The sequence below is a fragment of the Branchiostoma belcheri genome, unplaced genomic scaffold (assembly GCF_001625305.1).
Source record: "Branchiostoma belcheri isolate BF01 breed outbred unplaced genomic scaffold, Haploidv18h27 scaffold49, whole genome shotgun sequence".
Taxonomy (NCBI): Eukaryota; Metazoa; Chordata; class Leptocardii; order Amphioxiformes; family Branchiostomatidae; genus Branchiostoma; species Branchiostoma belcheri.
Window position 1 is genome coordinate 735,688 of NW_017804120.1, and position 21,458 is coordinate 757,145.

The 21,458-nt window shown below is 41.3% G+C and overlaps 1 protein-coding gene across 1 annotated transcript in view; it reads right to left on the bottom strand.

Moving 5' to 3' along the window:
- Window positions 1–3,895: 3,895 nt before the first annotated feature.
- Window positions 3,896–21,458, bottom strand: part of LOC109479446 (solute carrier organic anion transporter family member 3A1-like) — a 27,850-nt gene continuing 10,287 nt past the window's right edge. Inside the window, exons 6-15 of the mRNA XM_019781410.1 lie at window positions 20,933–21,026; window positions 14,493–14,711; window positions 13,729–13,866; window positions 13,155–13,316; window positions 12,024–12,222; window positions 10,559–10,754; window positions 8,127–8,605; window positions 7,484–7,596; window positions 6,866–6,980; window positions 3,896–4,929 (exon numbers count right to left, since the gene is read on the bottom strand). Coding sequence (XP_019636969.1) covers window positions 4,623–4,929; window positions 6,866–6,980; window positions 7,484–7,596; window positions 8,127–8,605; window positions 10,559–10,754; window positions 12,024–12,222; window positions 13,155–13,316; window positions 13,729–13,866; window positions 14,493–14,711; window positions 20,933–21,026 — 2,022 coding nt within the window. The 3' untranslated portion in view covers window positions 3,896–4,622. The remainder of the gene's footprint in view (window positions 4,930–6,865; window positions 6,981–7,483; window positions 7,597–8,126; window positions 8,606–10,558; window positions 10,755–12,023; window positions 12,223–13,154; window positions 13,317–13,728; window positions 13,867–14,492; window positions 14,712–20,932; window positions 21,027–21,458) is intronic.

Here is a 21,458-nt window from a genome sequence, read left to right on the forward strand (position 1 = left end):
GTCGTCTACTATTAAGGACCCACAACGTGTAGTCAAAAGTAGTCCGGGCACAAGGTAGTGCTGCACAATACTAGAGAAGGGCGCAGAGATTGTTTTCTGTGCATGGCATCGAGATGGAACCTGTGGTGAATGTGAGAGGAATACGTCAGTTTTGAGACTGTAAAAGTTGAGTTATGGTGCGTGCTCAGTCGGCGTAGATTTGCGCTTGGATACTTGTCCCGCCTAGTACTGTGCGTCGGCTGCAGCTCCATGACCTCCGGTGGTGCTAATAAAAGAGGGCATGAGAAAAGAACTAGCCGGCAAATTTAAGCTCATTTTCACATATTTTGTACACTATACCCTGAAATTCAACATATCAAAATTCTGAACCTTGCTTGTGCAACCTACTATAATTTTTAGTGAGTCAAAGTGCGTCACTTTGGGGTCCTTAACTAAAGAAATCCCCATAGGGCTAAAACTGTGTTGTGCCGCCTTGAAGATGTGTCTGCACGTAACGTTATATCCTGGCCCTGACCCGCCATAGGATCTCTTGGGCGCGCTGCCAGGCCCTTTGCCCTTTTTGAGCAGACTTTTCTATTTGTCTGACTCAGAGGTTGTTGTCCTTGTCAAAGTGTAACAGTTGTCTTGGTGTGTTTTTAAATGTTTACGTAGGTCTAGGAGGATTCACTGTTAGCGTTAGGTCTAGTCCAACGCGTCACCCGTACTCTAACTACGGTAACTAGACTATATATATAAGAACTAACCTATGGCCAAGGGATTCGATCGCACCACCGGAAGATTCATTCATTCAACTTTGAACCTTGTACAACATCAGACACTGGCTAAGAGAGAGTAGGTTCTAACAGTCCTATACAGCATATAACACATCCGTAAATAGTTTCATCAGGTTGGTAAACGACTGAATACCAAAGTTCTTTTATCACAACCATTTATTTTTCAAGAGCCGATGTTTCGATGACCGTCTGTCATCTTCATCAGGACAATTCTGACTGGTTGCACTGACGCTAGATGTTACTTGGTGCAGTCAGAATTGCCCTGATGAATATGACAGACGGTCATCGAAACGTCGGCTCTTGAAAAATAAATGGTTGTGATAAAAGAACTTTGCTATTCAGTATATAACACAGTTGTTACACGATACAATCAACTAACGTAGGAACGGTCTAACCAGCTCCTTAGGAGGGCTTACTATAACATGTAAAATGTTACACCCTAAGTGAACCATGGCTTTGTGGGGTCGTGTGGCGTAGCGGCAGAGTGCTCGACTAGGAACCAAGAGATCCCGGGTTCGAGTCCTGACATGCCACCGATCTTCTGCCCTTGGGAAAGGCACTTTACACGACTTTCCTCTCTTCGCTCAGGTGAAAATGAGTATTGTACTGTCCCCTGTGTTGGTAGCGGCATTAATATAAGTTGAAAAAAAAACTTGAGTGTGCTGTCACCACGTCTTGTGATTACATGTTGGAATATTTTTTAAAAACCTGGCTATTTAAAAAAAAAACTGGCTGTAATTTACAATATAGTGAACAGTCGCTAACCAAAGTATTACCACATACCTAATCAGAAGTGAAGTGATAACTTCGATCTACAGAGATAGTAGATCAGCTAATACAAACGTATAGAACCATAACAAGCTACTGACTCGTAGGAAGTGAAGGATGCTGCCGGGATGATGCCTCAAGGACAGGCAGTACTATTAGATCTAGCCATAGGAACACATGCTTAAATACACTATTAGAAGTCCTCATGAAAGTACTTGCCCATACTTCAATCTCAATTTTTTTTCTGCACCAGGTAGCCACAAGGGTCTGATTCCCAAAAATAGAAAGGAAACGGGGTCGACCAGGTCAAATTCCCGCAACAGCTGATGATAGTAACAAAATTTCAATCTAATTTTCCATGGTATCCATCCGCCTGGCTAGACCTAGCCACTCACATCTCTCACTACGCCCACTAAACTGGTGAAATAAACAAAACTTGACCAAAGTAGGAAAGTTTTGACCCTACCTGTGCCTTCCAGCCCCAAAATCTCCAAAATGCACCGAAACTTTCAAGAGAAAAAAGGATTTTCAAAGGTCTTTTAAAACTAGACACTACAACGCAAATGTGGTGTCTGCCCTCAAGTTTTCTCTCCCAGAGATGGGAGAGACGAGGGTCTAAATTCGATCTGTTACATGATTGACAGTAGGTGACCAGATTTGGTTCTTCTTTCTGATTGGTTAGAAGTGTATTCCAGTGAGCCAAACCGGTTCTAACCGGGCGACCGTCTCGCCGAAAGTGGTTCACAAACCTTGAGGGGATACTGGGAGTTAAGAGTTTAGTAGGTCAATATCCGGGACCTCAGAATCTATAACGAGTTTTCAAATTATTTAACATATTGCAGGAATCCATAACAAGTATACCTCCAACCTTTTTTGTAAATGATACTTGGAAGGAAAGGTCATATTGTGTATGGTTTAATCTTAGTTATATTTCGTTGTTGAATTAAAACTAGAACAAAACGTACTGATTACAAAGTTTATTCATATTATTCTTAGTATATAGTCACCCAGATATAATATTTTGAATCTGATTATCATCAACATAAGAAAACAGTGATCAAACTGAATAAAATCATTGTGTGTATGGGAACATTAACGTTAGGCATTGTTCAAATTAATTAAAAACATAATGATGAGATACAAAATACTGAAAATGTTTAAAACTCATAGAGCCTCGTTAAAAAATAACGTAAGTCATGTGTAGACAGAATTTGAATATTTTATGACAAATTTCCTTTACAAGAACATCCGGGTTCAACCATCCAACATGGCCGACAATCATTACGTCATAGTCACGTGGGTGATAACAACATGTTCCTACGTTCATATAATCCAACAGTTGTTGTTATGTTAATACATTGCTTGCTACATTACACAATTAATGCCTGTACATATATATAAACGATTCTTGGATATCAAAAACTAGTCTTTCAAAAGTATATGACAACAGCTCCATTATCATTTCTTGGATTGATGAAATTATATTCACAGCATTGTTCCTTAGTTTTGTATTGTGGCCGCATTGTTGGTAGTAACACTTACCTTCAGTGTACAGTGAACCAGTAACACCTAGCTTCAGTGTACAATGAACCAGTAAGACCTAGCTTCAGTGTACAGTGGACCAGTAACACCTAGCTTCAGTGCACAGTGAACCAGTAACACCTAGCTTCAGTGCACAGTGAACCAGTAACACCTAGCTTCAGTGCACAGTGAACCAGTAACACCTAGCTTCAGTGCACAGTGAACCAGTAACACCTAGCTTCAGTGCACATTCAACTGCCCTTATGAAGATGACAGACGGTCATCGAAAAGATTGGCTTTTGTTAAACAAGTAGTTACGAATAAACTTTGCTACTCAACTTTAATAATTGTTTAGCAGCTCCAATAGTTAAATGACTTCTGTCGCAAAAAATCCATGGTGACAAACTGTTGGTAACATTACAGTTCAAATGTAAAAAAAATTCTATCACTGAATTTTTGTCCATTGACGACGACAAGATGTCCATTGAAAATCGTATCTATCTTATGCCAAATTATATACCGTTTATAAGAATATACATATTTCACATAAAATAATTTCCCTGGGTATTATTTTAGTAACACTGATTATAGAAATTTTATTATATTCATGCTTAATGAGGGATTATGGGATTATCGTCAGTAAACATTGCAGGATCAAATTGCTTTTTTTACAAAAAAATCCAACATTTTGCTAGATCGACATTGTAATCGAAATATCAACAATATTGGAATATTCAAAAGTTTTTAAAAAAGACTGACTTGTTCAGCTTATCATTCTGTAATAAACATCTTGGTAGAAAGAACTTTGTCAGTTTAAATAATTTCAATAAAACAACAAATGTATATGGGAATATCTATGCATACAATTAATATTGTTGTCGCGGAATGTAGCTTGATATTCAAAGATCAATATATTTGCAACTCCCCTATTAATTGCCGATTAAAACATATAAAAATATTTCTCCAGATATATTCGTTTTGATCAATGCACCAATCCCAAATACTGGTATAAAAATGGGATTATCGTCTTCCAGTGCACCTAAGTATGTTACATAATAGCCGTTCTGTATAATTAGTCCAGGGAAGATAAATTAATGGCTTTTCAAAATACTGACAATGTAGACATGCATATGCATCATATTCATCCCATACGTCATATACATGCCCGTGGGAAATACGCTCATTTCAAGGCGGCCATTTTGAAATGTGCTCCCGCGAGACTACAGCTTGGCGAGACCGCGCGAGATCTTGCACCAAAACGAGGCTAGGGATGCAGTTTCAAATCTGAACTAGAAAGGTAACATTTACAAAGCAAATGCACAATGTTTACCTTCGCGTATGGTCTGCTCTATTAATTCTGACTCAAACCCATTCATATTCATGGTGACAGGAGTCTAAATCCCTTCTGCTATAAAATTGCAACATGATGTAACTCAACACTAGTTACCATGGTGACTGGTTCAGGTCATTAGGCATCAGGTATCAGCTTATTTGTTTGGAGAAGAGGAAGAAGAAATAGAGCAAAAACAATATCTTTTCCTTCTGCGAAGGTAAACATAACTACGCCATAGGAATGTGATCTGCATCCCCGAACTTCCTCTTCCAGATATTAGCTCGGAGGTCTTCTGTGTCTCTCTCCACGTCGTGATGGGGGTGGTGGCGATTGAAGTCGTGGCCTACCTTGTCCAGTGAGTGCATAGAGCCGGTCAGGGAGCCCAAAGAAGCGGCGATGTCCTGCTTGGTCACGCCGCCGTTCTTGCTCCCCAGGGGCTTGTTCTGCTCCCTCCTCTTGAAGAGGTAGGCAGCAAGCAGGATTAGGACGCCTCCGAGAGTGCGCAGGGCTATGATGAGACCAAAGTACGCGTACCTGAATGTGACAAAAGAACATTTGTTTACAGATTTGCAGTGAGTTGGAATAGACTCCCACTCAATGTTAAAACTTCTTCATCTATGCAGTCATTCGAATCAGGAAGCCTTCGAGAGTGCGAAGGGCTATGATGAGACCGAAGTACGCGTACCTGAATGTGACAAAAGAACATTTGTTTACAGATTTGCAGTGAGTTGGAATAGACTTCCACTCAATGTTAAAACTGCTTCATCTATGCAGTCATTCGTATCAGGAAGCCTCCGAGACTGCGAAGGGCTATGATGAGACCGAAGTACGCGTACCTGAATGTGACAAAAGAACATTTGTTTACAGATTTGCAGTGAGTTGGAATAGACTTCCACTCAATGTTAAAACTGCTTCATCTATGCAGTCATTCGTATCAGGAAGCCTCCGAGAGTGCGCAGGGCTATGATGAGACCGAAGTACGCATACCTGAATGTAGTAAAAGAACATTATGTTTACAGTGTGCAGTGAGTTGGAATAGACTTCCACTCAATGTTAAAACTGCTTCATCTATGCAATCATTCCAAACACTGTGTTGTTTTCACAATCAAGATACCTCTGACCTCCAAGCCCTTACGATCCGGCATGACCCCGATTGGGAGTATAGATAACGATTTTGATAGTCATGCTTAATTGTTCTTTTCTTGTAATGTATGTACTCAGGGCCACTCTGAACAGCAGTGGTTAATCACTGATGAGTGCCACCCTTTTAAAATAAAATAAAAACCAAAAAGGTAACATTTGCAAAGGAAATGCATAATGTTTACCTTCGCATATGGTCTACTCTGTTAATTCTTACTCAAAATCAAATCAGTCAAATACATTCATATACAAGTTCAGACAGGAGTACAAAATCCCTCCAACTATGAAATTGCAACATTATATACCCCAACACCAGTTACCATGGTGAGAGACGTCAAAAATCAGGTCATTGGCCAGGTCAGAGGTCAGTGTTTGGAACAGGAGAAAAAGAGGAAACAATATATTTTCCTTCGGTAGGGCCACACCGACTTAATTTTATGGATGACATCCGCGCGCGCATTGATTTTCGCCTGTTCTCAAAAAAAAAAAAAAATCACGTCCTCCGAGGCTCTGCCCCTCTAGTCCATGGTAGGTAGCGACAATATGGAGCCGGTGGTAACTCTGGAAGATGGCACCTAGGCTACCAAAGCTCCACGACTCAAGAACAGTGCCGATTTATAAATTCCGCAAAAAGCCAGCATGTGCCGGCTTGTCGTATACGTCGACATGTACTGTCGCATATTCACAATACCAGCTTTGCATTCCTGTGGTTTAGTAGCATTTTCATTTTTGGCCGGATTTTTATTTTATTCGCCCGCGCGCACTAGTTTGGGGGTCTTCAGAGGATGTCATCCATGAAATTAAGTCAGTGTGGCCTAAGCATAATCAACAAGAATTCGGAGACCTCATATACCTCCATAAAATATATTAGTTTTTCTAAATGTTTTTACACAGTACACTACAGTACAGAACAAAATAACACAGGTTTTTGGTTTCAAACACACAGTAGCACCTTTGGCCTGGATATGGTCATGTAGGCTTTTCCCCGAGGCAGAAACTCATTAATCAACCCGGCCAGGCGCTACCTGCCACCCTGCACATCTGTTTTCCCTGCCACCCCGCACATTGTTTTCCCTGCCACCCCGGAAGTTCTGCTGCAGTACCAAGGTCAGCCACTAGGAGGCCCATATTTGACCTTGACCTTTGGCTTTCTAAGACCTACCAGCATACCAAATATCATCACAATCCATAAAGGCGTTCTGAAGTTATGCTGACTACAACGTTGCGGAAACACACACAGACACACACACATACAGACAGACACACACACAGACATACAGACAGACACGCCAAAAACAATACCTCCATTTTTCATGGAGGTAATAAATACCTGTTCTTGTCTAAGTCGTACAGCAGACAGGCGCCCTGTTTTCCGCAGGTGGTGGACCACAGTCGGCAGGTTGTGTCGATCAGGGCGCCGAAGTAGATCGGCGAGGGGATGAAGCCTGGAGAAAAGAGATTTTGAACGTTCAAGTCCTTAGTTCCTACAGTACATTTTTTGGGGGATCAGCAGTTACCAGCTTAATATGCCTGTGCTGACCCTTGTAATGATCTACTAAAACTCCATTGCCAATAAATACAAATAAAAAATACAAACTCCTACATCATATTTCCTATTGAAATGAGAACAATTACAGACATTTAGTGTTGGCGCACTAGATTTACAAAACTCATATAGCACAACACCATATGGTGTAAAAGGCTGCGCACCTCTGTTTTCCGAGCCCTTGAGCCACACAGCTCAAGTACTAGCATAGCACCGCTGACGAAAAAACGGTACCGAAAAAGCTGAATATTGTTAGTACTTGTCTAGCACTAGTAGCGCACTTACAGTTTGCCTGTTTTATGCATGTCTGTATATGTCTGTGTGTTTTTGTGTTTTGGAATTAATTTTTAGCTCTATACTATATGCTATATGCTAAGAGTGCCCTGCAATACGTGTACTTACCCAGAAGCTTGACAAGCACAGTCTGGACTCCCATTCCGAAGGATTTAGTCTCAGGTGTTAGCGCCCTACGAGAAGCAGAAAAAATTAACAATAAGTAAAAACTCACCCAAAAGCTTTGTGAGCACTGTCTTCACTCCCATACCGAAACTTTTGGTCTCGGGACTCAATGACCTTAGGAAAATTAAAACAACATTTGTACCATACATGTCATATACAATGATTATTTAAAGGTACATTGCAGTATTATATATAAACCTATGTGGACAAATATGAGTCTCCCTTTCATATAGATATTGATGTTTTCAAGACCACAAAAACACGTTGAACCCTATCATTATTTAGACAAATAAGGTTAATATTATTTCTTATAAAGTATACGTGAACTTGCCATTGATTCTATTTTTACAATAGGTTTCCTTTGTAAGTTAGGCAAAACAAACATGCAAAAAATTCATATGATATTAGTACATATGTGAACCTTAATGTTAGCATACCGTAAGAGATATACTACACATGATGTCATCTATTGTTCATGCATTTCTACAGTAAAAGTTTTATACATGTTCGAAGCATGCCAAATATACGTTACGTTTGCCTCTAATTTACAGCATTGTACAATATACCATCCTTTAAAGTATCCTGTTACCTAAGAATGGAAATGATGACAGGAATAAACCCGAATGATGCTGCGAATCCACCGACTACAAACACAGCGATAAATGCGCCCCACTTATTACAGTCGGTACGACACGGAAAACCTATGGCGAAGTTTGGCATTCCCGGAAATCCGTTTCCTGGCATTCCAGAGCCCATTCCTGGAATTCCAGAACCCATTCCTGGCATTCCAGAGCCCGTTCCTGGCATTCCAGTCTCCATTCCGGGAATGGGGGGCGTGGTAGAACTGACGTTCGTAGCCGGGACGCCGTTCGTTGTGTTTGCGTTTCTCCTCAGTCTTTGAGGACTTGCAGTTGCCCACATGGGTTCGATGTAAGGCTGCTGACTTTTGGGTTTCTCTTCGCCGCCAGGTGGCGCACCTGCATCTGGCTTTCCGAATTTCTGGGCCATCATCTTCATCAGAACTTCCGGTGGTAACTCGGCTAGACAGCCGCAACGGGAGAAGTTCTATAGGAAAACGTTGGAGCCATCAAAGTATTTTTTATCATTCAGGCAGTCGACAATTAGCCTCTACCAGGCACCGCGGATCGCTGGAAAAATAGTAGAAATTGGCCGAAATAAAGGGTTAGTATACCAGAGAAGATCCGTGGGTCGCAAATTGGATCTTCTATGGCCCTGGATCTTCTCTGGTATACTATCCCTTTATTTTGGCCAATTTCTACTATTTTTCCAGCGATCTGCGGTGCCTGATAGAGGCTAGTCGACAATGTCAACACCGACCTCCGTTTTGTTTTCTTTTCAGTCCAGAGCCTCACAGCAATGTTTAAAGCAATATTACCGCAAGGGTCTGAAGAATCTGTATGATGTATAATTTTGGAAGTACAAGAAGGGTGATTTGAGTCATCAGTTTTAAGTGTTATGAACTGAACTTTGTCTCTTTGCGTCTTATATCAGTAAGAAGCATTGGAAAAAAAGAACGAAGGTTGATTGTTGACAAGCCTGGCAATTTTATCATTCTGAAGATTTTTTTTGAGGGGCACTTTTGGTTCCAAATATTAAAGTTTACGTGCATACATTTTGCACGACAAGGTTTTCCATGTGCTCCAATCTCAGCAATCTTTAGAATGATAAAAATGACGCTGATCTTAATCAAATATCAAAAACTACCGAAAGCAAGGGTAACCTACTTAGAGCTTGTTCACATTTGATCATTCCGTTTTTTTATTTACTCCATTTTCTTTGTCATCATTGTGTTCTCTTCTCTGTCAATCAAAACAAATAAAACCAAAAAGCCCAGAGAATGATTTCAGTAGATTATCCTTGCTCTTCGGCAGCACATTCAAACGGTAAAATATAAAGCTTTACCTCAAAACACAGACGATGACAGGGATAAACCCAAACGACCATGCTGTTAGTGACGCCAACGCTACGAGCACAAAATGGATCACTTTGTCGGAACATTCGTTCTGACAAATCCCCCAGGTTGCACTGCGGTCGCTACGACCGCCATCTTGGATTTCGTATGTCGACCTCTGTTCTACCGAAGGTGTCACCAAGTTTGTCTCCATTCCAGGTTTAGTTCCTGCTCTAAGAGTTGCCCAGGCCGTTTTTATATATCCAGGGTCTAAGGACTCCTTTTCCCCGGCACCGTTAGAAAGTTTGTGAGCAGTGTTAGTGGTTGTTAGTGAGAGAGAAGAGGCCATGCAGGTGCAGTCGGTGTAGTTCTGCATGATGAAAAAAATGATACGTGCAATTTTAGTTAGGCGAGTAAACCTTGTAAAAGGTGATAAATTTTATCAGCATGCAAGCCTTTTTTTATAAAATAAAAGCTACTGTACCTATTAGGCAAGGCAGTAGACGGTATGTTTGCTCTTTTTTGATTAGCAAAGATATATCAACGAATTGTTGCCTTACTATGAAATGTTAATGGTAGATGATGCTGAAGAGCTCGTGACTTTTCATGCAAGTGTAAGTGAAGTAAGTCATCAGACATAACTTAAGCTGAATGTTGGTCTGAAGGAAGATCCCATGTACCATCGTTTCTTTGATTCTAAGTAGACAGGTATTATTCTATAGATCTCCAGCGGTGGCTGCAAAGGCAGTATCAAATTGGCCAGGCAGTATCCATCTGCCAGAAGTGGGGCCGTGTGGCGCAACGGCAGAGCATTCGGCTCAGAACCAAGAGGTCCCGGGTTCAAATTCTGCCAAGTACCAAATTTGTGACCTTGGGAAAGGCACTTAACACGACTTTTCTCATTTCACTCAGGTGAAAATGAGTATGCCAAAATGATCATTAATATCATGATCGTGGGCATTAAAAAGAAAACCAAACCAGACAATATCCAATGCGCCTTCAGAGCAAATGGATACAGCCTGGCCAATTTGGTACTGTCTTTGCAGCCACCGAAAGATCTACTTAGAGATTAGACAGTTACGCTGTGATGAGTTGAGGAGACTTACCGATATCATGATCCCCATCGGGTGCATGAAGCTCTGTTTCTCGGTGCAGCCGGCGTGGCAGCCCGAGAAGTAAGTGACTCCGTCCGACCCACAGACCGGGCTGTATTTGTCCAAGTTACAGTTGCAATTCGTGTTGCAGGAGGAGAGCAGGTTGATGTCTCCGTTCTTGAGACTGGGGGCGTTCGGCATCAAAGGGCTGTGGCAGAAGACACACATTGTTTAACCTCTCATGAAAGTTCATCTGTGTTGGTAGTTATATGTTTAAAGTTAAGACTTTTGGTCCAACACAAAAAATTCTGTCACCTAGAGCTTTCGACCAGTCACTCTGGTCTTCCTCAGTAGACTGACCCAGTGATGCTTGTCACGTGGATTCTTTGAAGTGTGAGGTCAACACTGGATTTTAGACACTGAACAAGACTATTTCTTGAGTTTGGTGAAGGAAGCCATTTACATCAGGGCCCATCACCCTACATTGAACCGCGACGGGGGCCGACATCGTCTACCAGATACCTTTGACCCAGTGTTGACGTCACACTTCAAAGAAGCCACGTGACAAGCATCACTGGGTCAGTCTACTGAGGAAGACCAGAGTGACTGGTCGAAAGCTCTAGGTGAGAGAATTTTTTGCGTTGGACCAAAAGTCTTAACTTTAACTACCCAACACAGATGAACTTTCATGATTGTTTAACCAGATGAAAGAGACGGGGGGCGGTACCAGCTTTCAAGGAGTAGGACTTGTACAGTCATTGAAATGTAAAAGAGATCATAAGGTACTTGGGACCCCGCCGTACCTCAGCCTAAGGGACAGTAGCAGTTCCTATGGTACAGTCTTGCCATAGGAACTACTTTATATCAGTGACTATACGAGTCCTTGTCATGTTCAACCGGTTTTCCAGTCGCTCATATATATATGTGTGTGTTGACTAGTTCACTGCTAGTTCATTAATGATGCTAAAGAAGAGTGGTGGATGTCACTCGGAATGTCCGGAAGTAATCTCAGTAATGTATGTATCCCGTATACGTAGTAGAGTTTGAATTTACTATGAGTACGTACACATCATACTATATATGTACCTCAGTGAATAGTTTCATTAGGTTAGTAAGTCACCGAAAAAACATACTGTCTTTTTTTACACAAGAAAGAGGTTCAGCCGACGTTTCGGCGACCTTCCTCAGGGCAAATCTGACTGGTTCACACTGCATTGCAGCACAGGTGTCGCTGCAATTGATGCCTTCCTAAACGCAAGCTATTTACATAATCTACACGGTTACAAACGGTATCTATGTACAATGCGGTCCCAAACGTACAGGAGTGTGACGTATACATAACTGCTGTCAAATAAAGAACTTGAAGACCTAACGAAAGCTAGTGGATACTAGCTGAAACGTCTGACCGTTTCCAAAATCTTATCCAGTACTTTGCTTGAGTAACTGCTATTTCGGCGTAAAGAAAAGGAATATGTACCTGTAGCCATACGGTATGGTGACTCCCGCCATAGGAGGCTGTGGGCAGGCCAGGAAGAACATGGGGATACTGAGGAGGACCGACAGGAACACAGATGTAGCGGACATGTACAGACACTGCACAGGCGTCAGCTTGAACTTCTTGATGACTATTCCTGACCCGACGATGCCGAAAACGGTAGACGGCAACATCACTATTCCTGGATATGGAACGACAAAAATTGACAAATGAATTGGTTGTAATTGATGAATGAGTTTGTTTGAACCATTCTTTATTCATAAGAAGCTTGACTTGACTTTGGCTTGACTTTATTCGGATCCACATTTAGCTTTAGCATTTAGCTTAGCAATTCTTCCAGTTGTCCATAACTACACAATACAATACAATACAACAATACAAAATAACAACTGCCACACAATAACATTGACACATGGTAACAACACAGACCACCATATGTAAAAATACAATACATTATGTCCATTAAACACATGTCCTAAATTGGCAAGCAGGCCGCTTTTCATTGAGATCATAATTAGGGAAGAGGTAAGGGTCAGACAAGGTGTATCAAAAAGATTACATCATTTAAAGTCCTAAAAATCTCTACATATAAGAAATTCTGTTGAGTAAGCGGAAAGAAGGTTGAACAGCTTTGTGTGTATATCACCATACAGTGGGCAATCCGTAATAAGAGATTCAATTCAATTCTTTATTTAGATACCAAACATAACAGACAAACATGACATACAATGTTGCCTGAATGGAGTTGATATTTACAAGATAAAATGTCAAAAAATTATATATCTACAACAACTATAAAAACAGTACAGTAAGTGTACAACCCAGATATTTACAAGGTCCATTATCTTGTGCCAGACTCTATCTGTACAGTCTGGTTATAGAGTCTGATTGACTGGTGAAGGAAAGAGTTCTGTAGTCTTTTTGTTCTGGCGGGGGGATAGAGATAGTGTTTTTGTTCCTGAGTGAACGACCGGTAGCTGTAGATCTGGAGAGAGAGACAAGGTCATGTAGGGGGTGGTCTTCTCGTAGCATATGTGTGAAGAGATGAGACAATGCATGAGAGAGAGACAGAAAGGAAGAGAGAGTGACTGAGTGAATGACTGAGTTGCCTACCCAACAACATGTTTGCTTGTGACTTCGGGACTCCGAACTGCAACTCCAGGTACTTGGGCATGAAGGAGAAGGCGCCGAAAGTCGAGACCATGCAGACCCCGGACAGACACAGCACCAGGAACACCCCGTTAGTCAGAACCTCCTTCAGACTCTTCGTCATTCCTGGAACGACAAAAAAATCAGAGAAGTGAAGCTTCCAGGAAGTATGCGGGGCTTTCGTAATCTTCACGTTGACACCATTTCCTGTGTCTGACCTTTTGACCTGTGGTTCTGCCTGTCAATGTTTTCACACGCACACGTGGTCGACAAACTCTCAAGTTCACCCCCATTTCCTGTGCCTGACCTTTTGCCATGCAGTCTGTCAATCTTCCCCAGCCATGTGCTGTCAACATACTCCGGGCAAACAGATACGCAACCCTGCAGTTAAGGTACCCAGACCAATACTGCAGTAACCTCAAGTAACAAAAAAAACTTCTTCAAGTAGGTCCCAGAAGATGTGAGAGTTAGTCTATTTACACATGTTTCTACCCTTATAGTGGTCTGAGTTTTCCTGTCTTTTTCAGCCCATGCGTACCTTTGATTTGTTTCCAGAGTCCCTTGGCTGGGTCCAGAAGGGGAGGACCCCGGTCCATGTCCATCATCGGGAGCATCTTCTTCTTCTCGCTCTTGTCTTTCTTCTGAACCACGTCACTGTCTGGGGGTCTCTTAAGGGCTGATGAGACGACATTGTACAGCCAATGTTATCCATAAAAGTAGCAGTCATAACATACATGACTCAATTCAAGACATTTTACATTACTGCGTAATGAGTGAGTCCACTCTACTATATACAGCTTATGCAGTACTGTTTGCAAGGGGGAAAACAAGAATTCTGAGATCTAAAACCTCCATTAAATATTTAGATATTGTATGATGAAGACTGTGTCTCCTTCTCAATCACCACGGTGTCTTTCTCCTCCGTGCAAGTGAAACAACACAAGCTGTCAAGGAGGTCATGTAATGAAATCACCTGTGAAACCAGCGAGCGCTACCAGATGTACAAATGTAGATGTGTGTCTCCCTTTGGGACAGGTTGCACGCAACCATATCCATTACAACCTGACCTAAGGAAACACACACACACACGGAAACATACACACACAAACATACCAAAAACAATTACCTTACCTTCTAGTGTATCGAACCCCAGTTTTTCCCATCGTTTAGGATAGTTCTACAGAGGGTAGTTCTAGGTCTAACTCTGGGGCGTTTCCCCTCTAGTTTCTAGTCCATGGCTGTTCTAGCTGTTCTACCAAAAACAATACTTCCATTTTTATGGAGTTAAATATGAACACATACCAGGCGGAAAGAAGAACATAGGGAACGCCGTGGCCAGCAGTCCGGCTCCACAGATGAAGAATCCGATCCACCAGGCGCCGACCCAGAGCGGGTTGGCGGGCGTCAGGCCTAGCGTGCCCGGGTCGATCCCCTTGTCCATGTCGACGTAAAACTTCACGGCAAAAGAACTGAGAACGAAGCCGAGCGGTGGCCCCAATCCGAACACGATATAAGACGTCCCTGAACAAACAAATATCAAAATGGTTTAATGAAATGAAATGAGATGAAATACCTTGTACATTCATGCCACGACGGGCTAGGTACAGGTCAATACTATTAACAGACACATAAAAACGTATGTAGAAAAGTGGAGACAAATGATACACTACTTGACATACGTACATAAGGAACATACAAGGGTACTATACTAAGCTAATACAAAGTGTTCTGGTTACTGAGCTAATACAGAGTGGTCAACTTCTTCTCGCTTTTTTGTACAATGGAAAATGTAGGAACAGATCATGTTTGTGATACAGGGTTTGTCTAGACGCATCAAAAATATGTATTTATCGTTTAATAGAAAATTGCAAAACTGACAAAACTGCCAATATATGCAGTATAACGTATATGTATAATTTTTGTGCTTAGGGTTGAGTATCACCAAAGCATACACTTAGTACTAAGTCTAATTGCATGTAATTACTAATATTATGTATATGTCACTGCACGAAATGGCCTCGGATTCAAGCAGATGCGTACCGGGATTTGTCCGTATTTTTCGCAGATACAAGCGGATACTGACGGATCAGATTGGAATCCGCCAGAAAATCCGAAACATCGGTTACTGCAATCCGGAACCTATTCCGTACAAATCCGAAAAACGGGATCCTTGCAGTAAATATTCCACACGGAATACGTTCGGATGTTGCCAGGATACGCACAGAAAAGAATTTGGATCTTGGCAGATGCGTACCGGGATTTTCCGGAATTGCTGACAGATACAAGCGGATACTGACGGATCAGAATGAAATTCGCCAGAAAATCCGAAACATCGGTTACTGCTATCCGGAACCTATTCCGTACAAATCCGAAAAACGGGATTCTTATAGTAAATATTCCACACAGCAGACGCTCGGATTTGCCTGGGACTCGTACAGAAATGACCCCTGACAAATGCGTAACTCAGGATTTGAACTTTAATACCTTCACCATATTCCCATTCAGGATACATTCGGATACGTACAGGCTTAATAGGAGCTCCTGCAACTAAATAGTTTATTATCAATACACAGTATAGCCTGAAACATATCGTGTTCACTTACCACTCCTAAGTGGACAGCTCTGTCCTTACATTTGGGGTACATAGTTATCCATTTTGCTACCACTTACAAAAACTGTAACAAACATTTCTGTCCAACGTTACACCCTAACAGTAAGCTATGCCTTTACACTTGAGGTCATAGTAAACAAACAAAAACTGTAATAAACATTTCTGTCCAACGTTACACCCTAACTGTAAGCTATGACTTTACACTTGAGGTCATTGTAAACAAAGAAAAACTGTAATAAACATTACTCTGCCCAAAGTTACCCTAAAATAGTTAGCTATGCCTTTACACTTGGGGTACATATCCATACACAAATCATAGTGAACTAACAAAAACTGTAACAAACATTTCTGTCCACTGAAAAGTTACCCCCAAAGAGTGAACTTGGGGTACATATTCGTACACAAATCATGGAAAACGTGTTTCACTGGCCTCAGAAAATTCACCAGAAATAATACTGGACCTAAGTTAACATTTAGAAATCCATTGATTCAACTCTAACAAGATGGGATTTTTAGACTTGGAAGTGGAAGAAGGGTCACTGGGCCAGGTACCCTCTTTGTTCACTGCCGTTTTACCTGTTCACTTTAGTATGAAGTTTCAAATTTTTGGTCGAGCTCACTTTTGTATTTTGTAGATTTGGGCAGCCAAAGAATGGCCTTAGTAAAAAAAAAAGATTTCCCTTTTCATCATAAACTGGCTCGTCTGCTGACATGTACTCCGGACAGCTTGAGCTTGAGCCGCTTACTGTATGGTTTCTTCACCTTCAAGGTGATGATCCAGTTTCTGTTGGCAAAAAAGCCATGGATCATTTAATACATCATAAGACAGACTAGCAAAACCTTGTCACATACATCCTGGAGGTATAAAAAGGTAAACAAATACACAGGTGACAAAACGTGTCCCATGTCTTTATATAAACGTCTTCGGGATGAGGAGGCTCCGCCTGTAGTACTCCCTGCTGTTTGCAAATTACATTGGTCAGAAAACTTGGGCATTTTCAATGGACAAAAAGTAACATATAACTTGATCAAAATTTCTACCAGACATATAATAAAGGAATTGACAAATCGACTATACCTGAATACAATAGAAATACTGAACACTTTTTTTTTAAACTGCTCCCTATTTTTGTCAAGACGAGATTGGCCCGGCACGAATGCCTATTGACCGTTAGAAAGTATGAACAAGCCCCTAAAAGCCTTTCATCTATAATGTAGAGGGGGCAGGTTAGTTAGAGACATTTTATAATGTTTCTGGCAGCGACATATCAATAACCAAATAGGTACGATAACTGAACTTACCAAACGCCCGATGTGTTGGATAAGTGCGCAGGGCCGCCGTGCAAGGGGGAGGGGGCGCCGAAGCTTGCTACACAGTGACACGTCACTATTCCGTGCGTTTGAATTGACATCACATCCTCCTCCTGTCCAAACACTATCAATCCTGTCCAAACTCAATGGTTGATCATGGTAGACTAGTTATGTCATCATGGTATCACGAAAAAAAGCGATACAAACGCCTGATTTCTCTCTAGTTTTCCCCTGCATCGAAGCCAACTTTCCTAACGGTTTTCATTCTAACCGCCAACACGGTACGCATGCGTACGCTAGCTGGCCAATCAGACGCATCATTTAGACTTTGCTTCCTTTCATTGCCTTCCTCAAGAAAGTTACATGTACGTGTTAGGTACCTGATTTATAAGGGATGCAGATTGTTTAAACTCGGAAAGATAGTATTACCCATGCTATATAAGTTTGGTAAATTCCAGATTTCGTGCAAGCGAGATCAGAAAATTTCCTCTTCTGGTATCTTTTTCGGATCTGCGGGATTCGTAATCCATATGAGGTCATATGAATGCCAAGTGGGATCTGTTGGGATCTGTGGAAGCGAATCTGCATCTGGTATCTTTTTCGGATCTGTGAAACTTTCGGATTTGGGAATCCATAGTAAGAGTCAGTCAAGTGCGAAATTCTGATATTCACAAATTTCTCTGCGTTTCTGGTATCTCTTTCGGATCTGTGGAAGATAGATCCGCAAAATCCCGCTTCTGGTATCGTTTTCGGATCTGCAGAACCGTGATCCGTAAAATTCTGCTTTTGGTACCTTTATCGGATCTGTGGGACCAGGAATTCATAGCAGTACGAAATTCTGAGATCCGCAAAATCCCGTTGCTGCAAATCACTTTCGGATTTGTGGAAGCGAGATCTGCGAAATCCCGCTTCTGGTATCTTGTTCAGATCTGCGGAAGTGAGATCCGCGAAATCCCGCTTCTGTTATTTTGTTCGGTATCTGCGGAAGAGTCCAAAGCAGCAGTGCCCTGTGGGTTATTTTAGAATCCGTTAAATGCCCGGCAGGCGGATTTGCTGAAATCTGTGGTAGTACATGTATGACGCCATGATGGGTATTTACTGTATCTGTCAGGATCCGAGGCAACTCCAGACTCCCCTAAAAACCGAACTTATAACATATCCGAGAAAGAAGGTTCCTTGCGAATATCAAATTTGTATCTGTGATTTCTTAAAGATCCGGACGTATACGGTGCCGGAATTGTCGGATCTGCAGTGCTACTTCGTATTCTAGTAAGGATTGCGGATTTCTCCGGATTTGCTACGTATCCGTCATGATGCACGATTTCGGATCTTCAGGATTTGCTATAATCCGAGGCCATTTCGTGCAGTGTGTAATTCTAAATGTACATAATATACTATTATTATTAAAAAAACTGCATTTCTATTAACACCTCCCAATTCATATATCTCGCAATATGTCGGCCATTTCATACTCCACTGCACAAAGAAAAGAAATCAAACCCAACAATAACTACAAATGTATATCTAAAGTAGCATTATAATTAGCATTACTTTATTCATTTTTACTGTTTATTGTTGTTATCATGTTCTTGCAATTAGCCCTGGGGCATGGATTTGCAATAATCTTTCAATTATTAACTGATAATGGTTGACTGAATGAAGACGAAGAATGTTAAAATTAAAATTTGAATCTCCAAGGCCACGTAGTGAATTAATGGCCATAACTCGCCAGAAAGCAGCATTGTCTTTGTGCATTCTACCGTTAGTGAAGATTGACAGTTTGTGTGTATCGATTACAACAACGGCCCAGGTGAAAAGGCAATGGCCGTGCAAACGCATGTGTAGGTTTACTTTGACGAGCATGATTGGCCAGCTTGACTGTTCGAACGGTCATTGACCTTTAAAACACCCGAAAGGTGTTTTACCTTCAAACCTGTGACAGTTTTAGTACCAAGTCACAAAAATCGTACGAATGACGTACGATCTAGCCTGCTGTCCACTCGATCGTGTTTGTGGCGGGTTTTCTTCGGGGCTGCAGGAGCTCTTCCCCGCCTGACTCAGCTAGGTTCCCCCGGTAGGATTTTCACGACGCGAGATTGAAAAAAAACCTACCGGGGGAACCTAGCTGAGACGGGCGGGGAAGAGCTCCTGCAGCCCCGAAGAAAATCCGCCCTAACCACGATCTGCTGGACATCAGGATACGTACGATTGCAAACTGTGGTATTTTTAGGGCAACCATGCCTATGTCATGTAAAATTTAGCACTCCTGTTGCGAAAAAGGTTGGCATACGTTGGCTCTGTTACAAACAGCTTTTAATCTTTTTTTATGTCAAAAAAAGTTTAGAATCTCTTTGGGTTAATGACCCTTCGGTCAGTAAAACGTATCACGGTGTGTCAGATGTGAAAATACGTCTGTTTTACAGATGTTAAGTGAACGTTTTGTGTCAACGGCCGTTCGGACAGTGAAAAAGCTTACTCAGTAAGCTTGATCTCTGCATTCAAAACATTTAAAACATTTTTTTATTCAGGACCACTAGTAGATGCCATACTGGGTCGTGTGGCGTAGCGGCAGAGTGCTCGACTCGGAACCTAGAGGTCCCAGGTTCGAGTCCTGACATGCCACCGATCTTGTGCCCTTGGGAAAGGTACTTTACACGACTTTCCTCACTTCGCTCAGGTGTAAATGAGTATTATGTTGTCCCCTGTGTTGGTGGCGGCATTAATATAAGTTGAAAAAACTTGAGTGTGCCGTCACCACGTCTTGTGATTACATGTTGGAAATTATAATAAAAAATAAATAAAAAAAGATGCCATACTTTTTACCCTGTACAACTGTTGTGCAATAAAGGTATCTGTAAAAATTCAGTTACGGAAAAGGTTGTCATTGGTTGGCTTTGTTACAAACAGTTTGTAATTTTTTTATGTCAAAGAACGTTAGAATCTCTTTGGGTTAATGACCCCTCGGTCAGTAAAACGTATGACAGTGTCAGATGTGAAAATACGTCTGTTTTACAGATGTTAAGCGAACGTTTTGTGTCAACGGCCGTTCGGACAGTGAAAAGGCTTACTCAGTAAGCTTGATCTCTGCATTCAAAACATTTAAAACATTTCTTTTATTCAGGACATGCCATACTTTTTACCCTGTATAACTGTTGTACAATAAAGGTATCTGTAAAATTCAGTTCCGGAAAAGGTTTCATAGATTGGCTCTGTTACAAACAGCTTGTATTTTTTTTATGTCAAAGAACGTTAGAATCTCTTTGGGTTAATGACCTTCCGGACAGTAAAAGATACCAGTGTTGGATGCCAAAATGTGCCGTTTAAAAGTATAAAGATGTTACGTGAACGTTTTGTGTCAATGGCCGTTCGGGCAGTAACTATGCTTAAGGTGTCCTCCCTGGCTAATTTGGCATTTTAACTTTCCATCGTTTTTTCACGAAGAAATTTAGAAAGAACTGTAGTTGTACTGAATATTGATACCTGGGTACAAAAGGGTTATGAATATGATTTTATGGACCATATGAATTACGTCATCACAATTTTATTGCCCCAAATGTAATTATCTTTAAAGTTATAATATAGCACTTTGGTACAAGTAGCTGAAATAAAAGTATGATTTCCATGTGCATAATGGTCAAGGCTACAAACGTACGTTTGCACAAAGTGATATCTACTAATTACCCGTAGTTATTATAGAGAATAACTAGATTTTTAATTAGGCAATTAGGTTATTCTCTAATAACTACGGATAATTATTAGATATCAATTTGTGCAAACGTACGTTTGTAGCTTCGTCATTATGTGAGTTTTCTGTACTCACCGATATACAGAGGTGCACTCTCCTTTCTAACGTGGTCGTCGATGAACGTAGTTCCCAGTGGCATAAGAGGAGTACTGCTGATTCCGTATATAAACTGTTAAGAAACGGTAGAGCATATAGATGAGAACTTTATGAAATCAACACTTTTAAATATCCAGTAATTATTCTTCTATATTTCATAAAATGTCTTTTTCAACCAATCGGTGTTTATATAACGTGTGATGATCATCTTGATTCATGATTTATGAAGATTTACCACATTTGTGGAAGGATTGGCATAACAGGTGACTATCACCTCTTCCAAGATGTCAAACCTGAGAACAGACTGTAAGATATTAAGAAGACTCTAAGAAGGACAATACTACAATGAGATTTAGTGTGATAGAATCTGCCAGTCTTTGGGAATCGGCTGGAAACATCCGCGGATCCAGGATTTTGTGAACGGGGGGGCGCACCACCTGACGTGGCCGAAGGCCACGTAAGCGCGGCGCGTCAGCGCCGCGCGGGGGAGAGCACGAGAGGGGGG